This window comes from Podarcis muralis, chromosome 8 (genome assembly GCF_964188315.1).
Source record: "Podarcis muralis chromosome 8, rPodMur119.hap1.1, whole genome shotgun sequence".
In the NCBI taxonomy this organism is placed as follows: Eukaryota; Metazoa; Chordata; class Lepidosauria; order Squamata; family Lacertidae; genus Podarcis; species Podarcis muralis.
Genome location: NC_135662.1, coordinates 371,482 through 383,670, shown reverse-complemented (window position 1 = coordinate 383,670; position 12,189 = coordinate 371,482). Strand labels below are relative to the sequence as shown.

At 60.5% G+C, this 12,189-nt stretch overlaps 1 protein-coding gene across 1 annotated transcript in view; it reads left to right on the top strand.

The window, feature by feature from the left end:
- PLEC (plectin) overlaps positions 1 to 12,189 on the top strand; it is a 134,601-nt gene that overhangs the window by 41,470 nt on the left and 80,942 nt on the right. Inside the window, exons 4-18 of the mRNA XM_077933604.1 lie at positions 1,055 to 1,132; positions 1,235 to 1,327; positions 3,512 to 3,678; positions 6,105 to 6,220; positions 6,367 to 6,473; positions 6,562 to 6,681; positions 7,491 to 7,586; positions 8,299 to 8,426; positions 8,840 to 8,933; positions 9,038 to 9,192; positions 9,549 to 9,861; positions 10,437 to 10,514; positions 11,280 to 11,441; positions 11,534 to 11,638; positions 11,926 to 12,021. Coding sequence (XP_077789730.1) covers positions 1,055 to 1,132; positions 1,235 to 1,327; positions 3,512 to 3,678; positions 6,105 to 6,220; positions 6,367 to 6,473; positions 6,562 to 6,681; positions 7,491 to 7,586; positions 8,299 to 8,426; positions 8,840 to 8,933; positions 9,038 to 9,192; positions 9,549 to 9,861; positions 10,437 to 10,514; positions 11,280 to 11,441; positions 11,534 to 11,638; positions 11,926 to 12,021 — 1,908 coding nt within the window. The remainder of the gene's footprint in view (positions 1 to 1,054; positions 1,133 to 1,234; positions 1,328 to 3,511; positions 3,679 to 6,104; positions 6,221 to 6,366; positions 6,474 to 6,561; positions 6,682 to 7,490; positions 7,587 to 8,298; positions 8,427 to 8,839; positions 8,934 to 9,037; positions 9,193 to 9,548; positions 9,862 to 10,436; positions 10,515 to 11,279; positions 11,442 to 11,533; positions 11,639 to 11,925; positions 12,022 to 12,189) is intronic.

Here is a 12,189-nt window from a genome sequence, read left to right as displayed (position 1 = left end):
GCCCAGAGAGCGCGACGTGATCCGGAACTTGCGGTTGGTGAGTGGTTCTGCTCCGCCCCCCTTGTCGCTTTCTGCATGGCATTGCACCCGCCACCCGCACACCTGCCCTGGGTTGAGCTGCTGGGGTGGGTGCCAAGGCGACCCACCTCTCTCTTGCTGGCGCAAAAGTGCTGTTGCTCCTGCCTGGCATGCGGCCAGAGGTGCCAACTCCCAGGGGCTGAGCTCTTTGGGGGGCCCCAATATTTTGGGGGCTCCCCAATGCTCAAAAGCGGTGGAGGAAGAGCTCTTGGCCATTGAAACCATGCAGCCCCCCCCATTCATCTCTGCTCCTGGCTCCGCCCAACATCCTGACATCACATGCATGGTGGCGCCCCCCTCCATTCTCCCTCGGAAGTTGGTGCCTCTGCCCATGACTAGCTGATGCCAGGCCTGGATGGGGGGGGGCGTTGTCCTCCCTTCGTGCCCATGGCGGAGGCAGAGGGGAGCCCCAGAACCCATCAGGTTGTGGGCATCAGGGTGCTAAATGGGAGGGGGAGGAGGGCCAATGAAGGGGGTGGGCCAATGAAGATTCCCCAGCCCCCCAGGTTTGGCTTCAGCCGGGCCTTGGCTGGGGTGGGGGCAGGATCTGCGCTTACAAAGAGGGAAGAGGGGTTCTCTGTATCTGCGTCCTGCCTCTTCTTCTTGTGCCAGCCCCATAGCTGGGCAAGGGTAGGGGGTTCCTCAGATGGGCTAGTGTGTGGCGCAGGAAGCACGCCAGGAAGGGGGGGGGGGAGGAGGCGGATGACAGAAGCCTTTACACTGGCTGCTGCCTGAAGGTGTCCGGTGGGGGGGGGAGGGGGGAGCATTTCCTGGACATTGTTTTCTGACTTGCGTCTGGCAGGAAGGATTTGGGGGCTGGCCTCCCCCCTCTTTCCTCCTGCTGGGCTGGGATCCTCTGCTGGGGAGGCTTGTTTGGACCAGGGCAGGGTTGTTGTTTTTTTGGGGGGGGTCACTGTGCCCAGATGTGGAGCCTGGCAGGGCAGAGACACTGACTTCCCTCCCGCTCCCCCTGCAGCCCCGCGAAAAGGGCCGGATGCGGTTCCACAAGCTCCAGAATGTGCAGATTGCCCTGGATTACCTGAAGCACCGGCAGGTGAGACTGGTGAAGGGAGGGAGGGAGTCCGGCCTGGCCTGCCTTGAGGGGTCAGGGGTGACTGGAGCCCCCCGATAATTGGCGTGATGTGCCATTTCCCAGGTGAAGCTGGTCAATATCCGGAACGATGACATTGCGGACGGAAACCCCAAGCTGACTCTGGGCCTCATCTGGACCATCATCCTCCACTTCCAGGTGAGTGGGGAGGGGAGCCTGCTGTGGGGGTGCACTGAGGGGACGCTGAGCCCTGGCATGGGAAATGGGCCTGAGCGCAGCTATGCCAGAGCCACCTGCCTTGTGGTGGCCTCGGAGGCCTGCCAGCCAGCGACCGGTCTTGTCAAATGCAAGATGGTTCTTTTAAAATTAGATTCAGAAGCAATACAAAGGCAAGTGGCTGAGAAGATTACAGATTTTATTCTGAACAGCAAGTAAAATATACATTACCAAGCAGCACTTCAATCTGCCACTGGGAAGCTCAAAGAAGTGGCAAAGTGATCCCCCCCCCCCCGATAGTCTTCCTTTGCCCAACCCTCTGGCCATGAGTCCGTGCGCAGCTTCTCACTGCCATGCTCAAACACTAGACATTTGAGAGATGCCCTGCCCTCTTAGGGCCAGGACAGGTTTGGCTAGGAGCTATTCTACATCAAAGACAAAAAGCCAGGCCAGACATCAAAGGCTTTCACTGACCAGTGCCGTTTGCCAACAGACCACACATCAAAGACTCTTTTTTTACAAGGGATAGAGAAAGTAAGAAAACATAGATAACCGGAGCCAGGAAGAGTTGAGCCTGTCAGTTCACTATCTCCTCAAAATCACAACAATCTTCTGGAATAAGTTCCCCATACTCTTCATTCCATGCCAGGGCAGGGCAGGGAGGGTCTTCTGAGGGGAAGGGAAGGGAATAATAATAAAAATAATAAAATAATAATAATAAAAAATTATACCCCGCCCTCCCCGGCCGGAGCCGGGCTCAGGGCAGCTAACACCAATAAAATCACAGTAAGAACATAATAGGGGAAAAGAAAAAAACACCAATTTAAAATACAGGTTAAAATGCAATTTAAAATGCAGCCTCATTTTAAAAGTAGCCGATAGATCAAGGTGCAGAATCCCCTCCCCCAGCTCCTGTCTCTTGGCTTGTTGGTCATCCAGATCTCGGACAAACCAGTCAAACCGATTAGTCACATTTTGCTCCAGCGAAGAGTCCTGGCTGAGTTGTGGCCCAGCCCCACAGTTCAGCCCCCCCCCCCGGCTCAGGGAGCTGCTCCACCTTGTGGGCTGGGTCCCCTCATGAGACGGAAGATGCGCCAGCATTTTAAGACAAGGGGCAGTGGGGTGCAGTGGTTAGAGGGCCATACGAGGACCTGGGAGAGCGGCCTTTGAATCCCCACTGGGTGATTCAGATCGCAGGGTGACCTTGGGCCGGTCGCTGCCTCTCAGCCTGCCCTGCAGGGGTGTTCTGGGGGTTAAATGAGCAGGATTAAACCGTTCTCTGCCGCCTTGATCTTCTTGGAAGCAAAGATGAGGTGTAACTGGAGCAAAACAACCAACCAATCAGTGAATTGTAGGCAGTTGGGAGGATAGGAGAGGCTTTGCCTGGGGGGCACTGGGCAATGGAGGGCTCTGCTGGAAAGGCCCCTCCCTCGCTGCCTCCTTTCCTCCCCCCCCCCCATTCTTTTATGCAGAGTGAGGGTGCATAGAAGGAGACCCAGGAGAGAGGCTCTTGCCTCGTGGGGGGGAGGGGCACCCTGAGGTGCTGCTGGGGAGGCGCACTCTGGGTGGGGCCGCTGCTGTGCGCTGTGGTTGCAGCAGGAGAGGAGTCTGTGGCTGGCTGGGCCTGACTCACCCCTTGCTCCAGGACACACAGATTTTCCAGCGCTAGACGCTGATGCAACCACCTTGGCTTGTGCCCCAGAGAAGAGGGGGGGGCGTAGGGAGAAGGGAGGGGGGCACGTGCCTCTTGGGGGACCCAGTGGGCACCCCTCTCTGCATCTGGCATCTGGCAGCCACTGTGAGAACAGGATGCTGCCTTAATCCAGCCACATAAGGACACCATCAGAGCTTGCTGGATGAGACCTGAGGGGCCCCCTCTAGCCCAGCCCCCTGTCCCCACAGGGGCCAACCAGATGCCCTTCTGGCTCAGAAGGCAGGCAGGATGCCTAGGGGAGAAGGTGCCCATCCTCCCTCTGCTTGGCTGCCCGATGCCCGTTTGGCTCTTGATGCCCCTGCCCCGAACACACATATCCATTCCTCCTCCTCCTCAGCCCCCTTGGCAAGGGCAGTGGGGCTGCCGTGGGTTTTTGCTGCAGAACGATGCTGGCCCTGGGTGCCCTGCACCCGTGCCCGCCCAGCTCACCCCTCGGCTTCCCTCGCCTGCAGATCTCGGACATCCAGGTGAGCGGCCAGTCGGAGGACATGACCGCCAAGGAGAAGCTGCTGCTGTGGTCCCAGCGGATGGTCGAGGGCTACCAGGGCTTGCGCTGCGACAACTTCACCACCAGCTGGCGAGACGGGCGCCTCTTCAACGCCATCATCCACCGCCACAAGTAAGGGGCGGGTCTGCAGGAGGGGGGAGTTTTATTCAAACGCAAATCTGGATGCAGGGAAAGTAGGATAGACGCCGAGCATCTCAATGCTGTTCGTCCGATGACTCACAGGCAGCCCAGCCCTCGAGGGAGACCCTGCGGGTTTGTGGTTTGGTGGAGGGACGGAAAAGGAGGGGAAGTGAGACGCCGTGAAGGGGGGGGGGGTCAGAGGGACGAAATGGGGAAGGAGATCTGGGGAGGCAGCGGAGGAAAGGGAAAGCAATCCCCACACGCCCCACATTTCCTGCTGCCCCAAATATCCTTTCTCTTCAGAAAGGTGCTTGAATATTGAGAGTAGAAAGGAGGGGGGGCAGCACGCATTTTTCCTAGCCCCCCAATTCTCTTCCATCCCTGCAACTAGAGTCTCAGCCGGCCTGACTCTGGCTCTCGGTGGTCTGCCAGGGGCATAATGGCCCCCTCTGCTGCTTCTCCCTCTGGGTGAGCCCTGGGCCTCCATGCAGAGCAGTGCAGGCGTTGCTTGTGGGACTGCAGCCCCTGCTCTCTAGCTCTGCCCCATCTCCTCCTCCTGCCCCCCCTTCCTCTCCCCCCCCCCCCATGAGAGCTTGCCTGCACCCACTTGGCTGGGCTTGTTTGCTCAGAGGTGGCCTGGAGCAGGGGAGAAGGCGGGGGGGGCTGCTGTCCTCCTGCACCTTTTGTGCTCCCCTTCTCCCCCCACTCCGGGTCCCCAAGAATTGTGGGGAACACCTCTCCCCCCACCCTAGCCCCAGCCTGGAAGAGTGTGGGCCCTTCAGGGAGAAGGTTGTTGGCAGAGCAGTCCTGGCGGTGGGCCGGATGGCAATGGCGGATCTGCAAAGCTGCAACAAGTCTGAGCCTGACGCCCGCCTGCCCCACCTTCCCACACGTGGCTGGGAGCAGGGCGGGGATCCGGCCCACCCTGCCGGCGCGCTCCATTCGGAGCAGGGAGTGCAGTGGGGCCAGAGGCAGCAGACGCCTTTGCTGCTCCCTCCTCCGAGCGCGTGGGCATGAGCGGGCACTTGCGTGGCAGGCGCCGGGCCGGGCGCCGGGGCCTGGTGGGGTCTGGATCCCTGCGGGCCAAGGAGGAGCGGGTGGTGATGGTCTGTGAGGAGGTGCCCACCGTGGACTCTGGGCTGCGGGCACAGACGCTGCCGCGCTCCAACGGGGCTGGCGAAGAAGGATGGGCGCTGGCAGGGGGCCGGAACGTCAGCGGCTCCCTCTACTCCGTCCATTCCACACTGCGGCTCCAGGAAATGTAGGAGGGTCTCCTAGCCCCCCCCCATGTTCCCCTGCGCTCCCCTCCCTCTCCTTCCTGTAACTGTGTACGGGGGTGTCAGCTGGGGGCTTCCTTGCCAGCTTAAGGGAGGTGGTCACTGCTCAGTCCCACCCTTACTCTGGTTTTTGGTTTTGTTTTTCTTTTGCCCTCCCCTTTGCCGCATGGCTTGGCTCACTTACCTGAGCAAAGCGGGAAGTTTTTTCTGTGCTCTGCCGCCTGGCGTGTGGCGGCTCCTGCTCCTTGCCACCTGGCCGGGATTGTTGGGGCTTACCTAGAAGGATACAGCCAGGTGTGATCCTCCCTTGGGTTGGGCTCCTGCTTCTTGCTGGCGCTTGCCTGCTGCTGCTTGCTGCCAGGAGATGCTTCTGAGCTGATCCAAGGCATCTCCCCCCCCCCCCCGGCTTTGGCCCCAGCACTGAGCAGCCTGTTGCTGCAATTTGTGGGGAGGGGGCTGGGCCAGGCTTCTAAATTCAGCCTGCCCCTGCCCTGAACAGAAAGCCAGTGTGGTGTGGTGGGTAAGAGCAGTAGACTCCTAATCTGGTGAACCGGGTTCGTGTCTCCGCTCCTCCACCTGCAGCTGCTGGGTGACCTTGGGCCAGTCACACTTCTCTGAAGTCTCTCAGCCCCACTCACCTCACAGAGTGTTTGTTGTGGGGGAGGAAGGGAAAGGAGAATGTGAGCCGCTTGGAGACTCCTTAAAGGGAGTGAAAGGCGGGATATCAAATCCAAACTCTTCTTCTTCTTCCTCTGAACACCCCCCCTTTGGGGACTCAAGAAGAAGTTGTTGTTGTACACCCCAGGAGGCCAAATGCCTGTTTTCCTGTGGGACATCTTCAGCCTTTCCGACGTCTGGGATGCTGCCCCACCAAGGCTCTCCCCAGTCAGATAGATCACTCCCTGCCCTTTTCAATATTTTGTGGGCGATGGGTCTTTTGCCTGTTAGGGATGGGCAGTCCTGAGTGTTGCCAGTTTTCCTACTGTCAAAATGGGTTTGCTTTGGTGTCCATCGCTGTCCCTTAGATTTCCAAATGTGCTGCTGCCCCCCCCCAAAGTTGAAAGCCCCTCAAAAGGGTTGGATTTGCCCCCCTGCAATTCAGGAGTGGCAGCTCAGAAGCCTCTCCTCTCCCCCCAACAGGCCAATGCTGATTGACATGAACAAAGTGTACCGCCAGACCAATGTGGAGAACCTGGAGCAGGCCTTCTCCGTGGCCGACCACGAGCTGGGAGTGACGCGGCTGCTGGACCCGGAAGGTGCGTAGGGATGCAGGAGAATCGTGGGGTTGGGGAGTTGCAACTCAAGGGGAGTGGGCGCCTGTGTGGGTGGCCAAGTGGGCACAGCCTGGCCCCTCTGTGGAGGGCATTTGGGGGCTGACGGCCGCTCTCCTGCCCTCTTGCAGACGTTGACGTTCCTCAGCCCGACGAGAAGTCTATCATCACCTACGTCTCCTCTCTCTACGACGCCATGCCTCGCGTGCCCGACGTGGTGGACGGTGTCAAGGCCAACGTGAGTGGGTGGCATTTGGGGGGCAGAAGAGGCCAGGGGGGGCTTGGGGTTGGGACCTTCCTCTGACATCTCCCTCTCGCCCCTCCAGGAGCTGCAGCTGCGCTGGCAGGAGTACTATGAGGTGGTGACGCTGCTCCTGCAATGGATCCGGCATCACACGGTGGTCTTTGAGGAGCGCAAGTTCCCCTCCAGCTTTGAGGAGATCGAGGTAATCCACCCCCCATCTTGGCCCAAGCCCACCTCTCCCACCAAGACTGGGCCCACCTGAGCCCCCACTGCTCTGCCCCCGCAACCTGGCTCTCCCTGGCAGGACGCCCCCCACGACCTTTCCCCCTTGGCCCTGCCCCAGTCGCCTGCTTCCAAGCCTGTCCCTCCAGGCTGGGTCTCCTGAGTCAGGGCCGGGCCGGTGGCTCCCCTCCTCAGCTCCCTTCCCCCTTCCCTGGCTGGCACCAGATGAAAGGGCAGGCCGTGTGCTCCCTCCTCCTTGGTCATGAGAGGATCCTGGCGGCTGCCAGCGTTAGGGCAGGCGTGCCCAGGCAGGGTGCCCAGGGGAAGGAGGCCCAGGAGTGCGAGTTTTATGGGCTGCTCTGGCAGAGGTCCAGGGGGCCAGGCTGAGCGCCTCCCAACAGCCTCCGGATACCTCTCTGGCCCTGGGCTGCCATAGAATCGAAGGATGGTAGAGTTGGAAGGGACCCTGGGGGTCATCTAGTCCTGCAAGGCAGGAGCTGCAAGTTAGGAAGCCACTAGAAAAGCAGAACAGGAGGATTGTGGGTATCTCTCAGCGGCTGGACAGGCAAGACGTCCCAGACTCAGACTTACCTGAACCCCCAGAGAGCCACGGCTGCCAGTCAGTGTGGGCCATAGGGAGCTAAGGAGACCCCAAGGAACGGACCCACTCCTAATTCTCTTTCCTGTGCTGGAGAGGGGCAGTGCCAGCCTTTGCCCACAAGCCCTGGAGAGTCCTGCGCTCTGCCGTCCCCCCCCCCCGCTGACCCCCGTTTCCTCCCCCCACCCCAGATCCTGTGGCGCCAGTTCCTGAAGTTCAAGGAGACGGAGTTGCCCGCCAAGGAGGCCGACAAGAACCGCTCCAAGGCCATCTACCAGTCTCTGGAGGTGAGAGGGGCTCTTCTCTTCCCTCCCCATCTTGCTATGGGGCAGGCTTGGGGAAACGCGCGTGGGGTAGCGCTGGGTGGGGGCTGTGTTGCGATCTGGCCAATGTCCTTTGATGGCTGCTTAATCCTTTAAAGGGGGGCCTGTTTAGGCCGTGGGGTGGGACAGGTCTAGGTCTTCAGAGGCCAGTCCCCCTCCCCTGGCAGTTTGCAGACTCTGAAGCTCTGGGTAAGGGGGGCCCACAGCGCAATGAAATAATAATAATAATAATAATAATAATAATAATAATAATAATAATAATAATAATATTTATACCCCGCCCTCCTCGGCCAGAGCCGGACTCAGGGCGGCTAACACCAATAAAATCACAGTAAAAACACAATGAGGGGAAAAGGAAAAAAACAACAGCTGCTGCTTGGCAGGCAGAAGGTGCCAAGTGCAACGCTCTCCAGCGTCTCTCTCTTTGGGCCTGGAGGAGGTGGAGCGATCCTGGCTCTGGACCTGCACCAGGTGGGGTCTGGCTGCCCTTGGCCAGCAGGGGAGGTCAGCCCAGGAATGTGGGCACACACGTATGGGCCCCTTGGGGCTCATCGGAGCATAGAGTTGTAGGAAGGGACCCCACGTGTCATCTAGTCCAGCCCCTGCAGTGCAGGCTGTCCAGCTGATTTGCCTTTCCTGTGACCGTTGTCTCCTCGCTTCTCTTCCCCCGTGGCAGCCGTCTGTCCAGTCTGGGCAGCTGAAGGTTCCTCCCGGCTACCACCCTCTGGACGTGGAGAAGGAGTGGGGCAAGCTGCACGTGGCCATCCTGGAGCGGGAGAAGCTTCTGCGCTCCGAGTTCGAGAGGTGGGGCAGCTGTGCAGTTGGGAGTCCGCCTGCCTGGGGGGCGGAGGCACAGAGAGAGGGTGCCACTCCCTCCTTCCTTGGTGGGGGGGGGGAGGGAGCACGAGAGTCCGGCTGGGTCCCTCCCCCTCCCTCCCTCCCTCTCCCCCCTCCGCCCCAACCGGCTGCCAGCCCAGCCCAGCTTTAATGGGAAACACACGGTTGGTGACTCATCTGCGCCGATCTCTTCAGGAAACGGCACAGCTTGAACCGCAGAGTCCGGCCGGGGAGGCAGCCGCGAGCAGCATCAGGAACAGCTGCTGGTGGGCCCCGCGGCTCCGCTTTTGCTGGGGGGGGGCTGGGGAGGCCGGTGGGAGATGCCCAGAGGTGGGGGCGCAAGCGGATCAGCACTGACCTGTCGCCTTTCCCTCCTCCAGGTTGGAGCGCCTGCAGCGCATTGTCAGCAAACTTCAGATGGAGTCGGGTCTCTGCGAGGAGCACCTCAACCAGGCGGACACCCTCCTGCAGTCGGTGAGAGGCCCTTTCTGCGGGCTGGGCCCCTGCTTGGGCCCCGGACCTTGGGGCGGTCTGCTCTGCAGGGCCGGTTGGTGAGCTGCTTCCCCTTCTCCCCGCAGGACATCCGCCTGCTGGCTGCAGGGAAGGCGCCCCAGAAGTCGGCCGAGATCGAGCGCGACCTGGACAAGGCCGATGCCATGATCCGCCTGCTCTTCAACGATGTGCAGGCGCTCAAGGATGGACGCCACCCGCAAGGGGAGCAGATGTACCGCAGGTCAGCAGCGCTGCTCCTCCTCCGGCCCCCGCGGGGCTTCCTGTGGCCCCCACGGGCCTCTGCTCACTCCATGCTTGCCTGGGCTGCTCTGCACAAGCCAAGAGCGCCCCCCTGTGCCTGATGGCAGCAGGTGGTAGTGCAGGGTGAATGCTCCTCAGTGATGTGCCAAGGGGTGTCTGGCATGAGCAGGGGGTCCCCTCCCCAGAATGTGAAGGCAGGTGCTTAGCGCCCCCTTGTGGCAACTTACACCCAGCATCTAGTCCGCTGAATGCACCCCATTGCTGCTGCTGCCAGGAGGTGCCCCCTGGCAGGCGACTCCCCCACTGCCCCCGCTCACCGCCCCCTTCCTCCCGCAGGGTCTACCGCCTGCACGAGCGCCTGGTGGCCATCCGCACAGAATACAACCTGCGCCTGAAGTCTGGGTCGGCCCCCATCGCCCAGGTCACGGTGCCCGTCACGCAGCGCCCGCCGCGCCAGGAGCTGGACGACGTCACCCTGCGCTACCTGCAGGACCTGCTGGCCTGGGTGGAGGACAACCAGCGGCGCCTGAACGCGGCCGAGTGGGGCGTGGACCTGCCCACCGTGGAGTCTCAGCTGGGCAGCCACCGCGGACTCCACCAGTCCATCGAGGAGTTCCGCGCCAAGATCGAGAGGGCAAGAGCGGATGAGGTGAGGCCCCCCCCCCATTGCCAGCTGCCCTCCCCGCGGCACTGCCTGGCTTTAGAGTTGAAAGGGACCCCTGAGGGTCCTCTAGTCCAGCCCTCTGCAATGCAAGAATCACAGAAATGGGACCCTGACCCCTTTGCCTATTATTAACAGGAATAATATTATTGCACCCACCATAATTGTCCCTCTGAAAGGAGGAAAGTTTTATTGGGGGGTAGGAGGTCCTCTGAAATGTGGGTTTTCCCCTTTTGGTCCCCAGGACTGTAAGCTCCGTTCCACTGCTCAGAACCAATTCTAGGGAACATCCTTTTTGCCCTCTGCCTGGGCTCTGCCTTGGAGGCAGGGGTGTCTAAGGAGAAGCCAAATAGTTCCCCCATGCCTCCCCCACTTGGTGGGCATGCCGTGCCCAAGGTGCCAGGCAGAGGCAGCTCCCTCTCCATTGCCCCCCCCCAATTTCACGTGCAAAGGGGAGGGGGGTTGTGGGGTGGTGCTATGGGCCTGCCCTTGTGTCTGCCGTGTGTCTGCTGCCTGTACTGGAACTCTCGGCCTTTTTCTTCCTTCCTTCTGCCCCCCCCCAGGCCCAGCTCTCCCCCGGCCCACGAAGTGCCTACCGGGACTGCCTGAACAAGCTGGACTTGCAGTATGCCAAGCTGCTGGTGAGGAGCATGTGGGCTGAGGGCAGGGAGGGGGAGGGGCTGGATCCCGGTCTCTCCAGGGCATGAACAGGATCTCCTTTCTCCTCCTGGACCCTGTGCATGATCGTCACCTGAGACTTTTCTTCAGGTGCCTCTTCCACAAGAGAGCTGGAGGGCCTTTTCTGTGGTGGCTCCCCGCTTGTGGGATGCTCTCCCCAGGGATGCTTGCCAGGCACCTTCATTGCATATCTTTAGGCACCAGGCAAAGACATTCCTCTTCTTCCAGGCCTTTGGCTAAATAAGCAGTCTGTGGCCTTTTAAATTGTTGGGAGGGGGGGTTAATTTTTGTAAAAAAAAATTTGTGCATTTTGCATTTTGATGTTGTCAACTGCCCTGTGGTCTTTGGATGAAGAGCAGTATATACATTTGCTAAATAATAATAATAATAATAATAATAATAATAATAATAATAATAATAATAATGGACACTGTTCCTTGTGTGTGCCTGTCCTCCAAAATGTGGGTCTTGGCGCTCAGAAGAGAAGCCAAATGGGGCTTGTGGGCAGGAGAGCCCAGGCAAACGAAGGAAAGAGGGCAAATCCTTTCTCTGCCTTGCACAGCCCAGCCTTGGGACCCTCCTTGGTGTTGGCCCCATCCCAGCTTGGAGGACAGGGTGGCGAGGGCAGGCTGTCCCCGGAGGGAGGAGGAGGAGGAGAGGGTGGGTACCCCTGTGCGCGTGCAGAGGCAGGCCGGGCGCCTGACCCCGTCCCTGCTGTGTCCTTGCAGAACTCCTCCAAGGCCCGCCTGCGCCACCTCGAGAGCCTCCAGGCGTTTGTGGCGGCTGCCACCAAGGAGCTGATGTGGCTGAACGAGAAGGAGGAGGAGGAGGTCAACTACGACTGGAGCGAGCGCAACAGCAACATGGCCGCCAAGAAGGAGAGCTACTCTGTAAGGCCCCATCCTCTTGGGGAGGTGGGGGGTGGCTTGGGGGGCTGCCGCCCTTTGCCCTCTGACTGTGCCTTTTCTGCCCCGTCCTCCAGGGCCTGATGCGGGAGCTGGAGCAGCGGGAGCGGAAGATCAAGGAGATCCAGAGCACGGGAGACCGGCTGCTGAGGGAGGAGCACCCGGGCAAGCAGACTGTGGAGGTGAGGCTGGGCGCGCCGCCAGGAAGGATCGGGGCCCGGTGGGGAGTGAGGCTTGCCAGTGGGTCCCATGACGGCTGCAGCTCGTGATGGCTGTGGTTGCCTCTGCCACGTGGGCCTCATGAGGCCTCGGCGGGCAGCCACATCCTGGCATTATCTCTCCGGGGGTGTGTGTGGCTCTTGCCACCCCCCCCAATGTCTCACAAGACACAGGGGAGCTGAGCTGGGTGGGTGTGCCCCACCCCACTTTCCTGCCCCAGGGCTGAGCTTCTCTCTCTCCCCTTTTCCAGGCCTTCCAGGCTGCCCTGCAGACCCAATGGAGCTGGATGCTCCAGCTGTGCTGCTGCATTGAGGCCCACCTGAAGGAGAACACCGCCTACTTCCAGGTAAGTGGGCGGGGGGCTGGCCGGGCAGGACTCCCGCTACTCCTCTGGGGCTGGGCTGCTCCCCTTCTCCCCTGCAGCCAGCCAGCTGCCCTCCTGCGGATGCTCTTGGGCCCCAATTGTCCCTGGGGAGGAGGGGGGCACCTCTGGCTAGCTTTCTTCTTGCCAGAC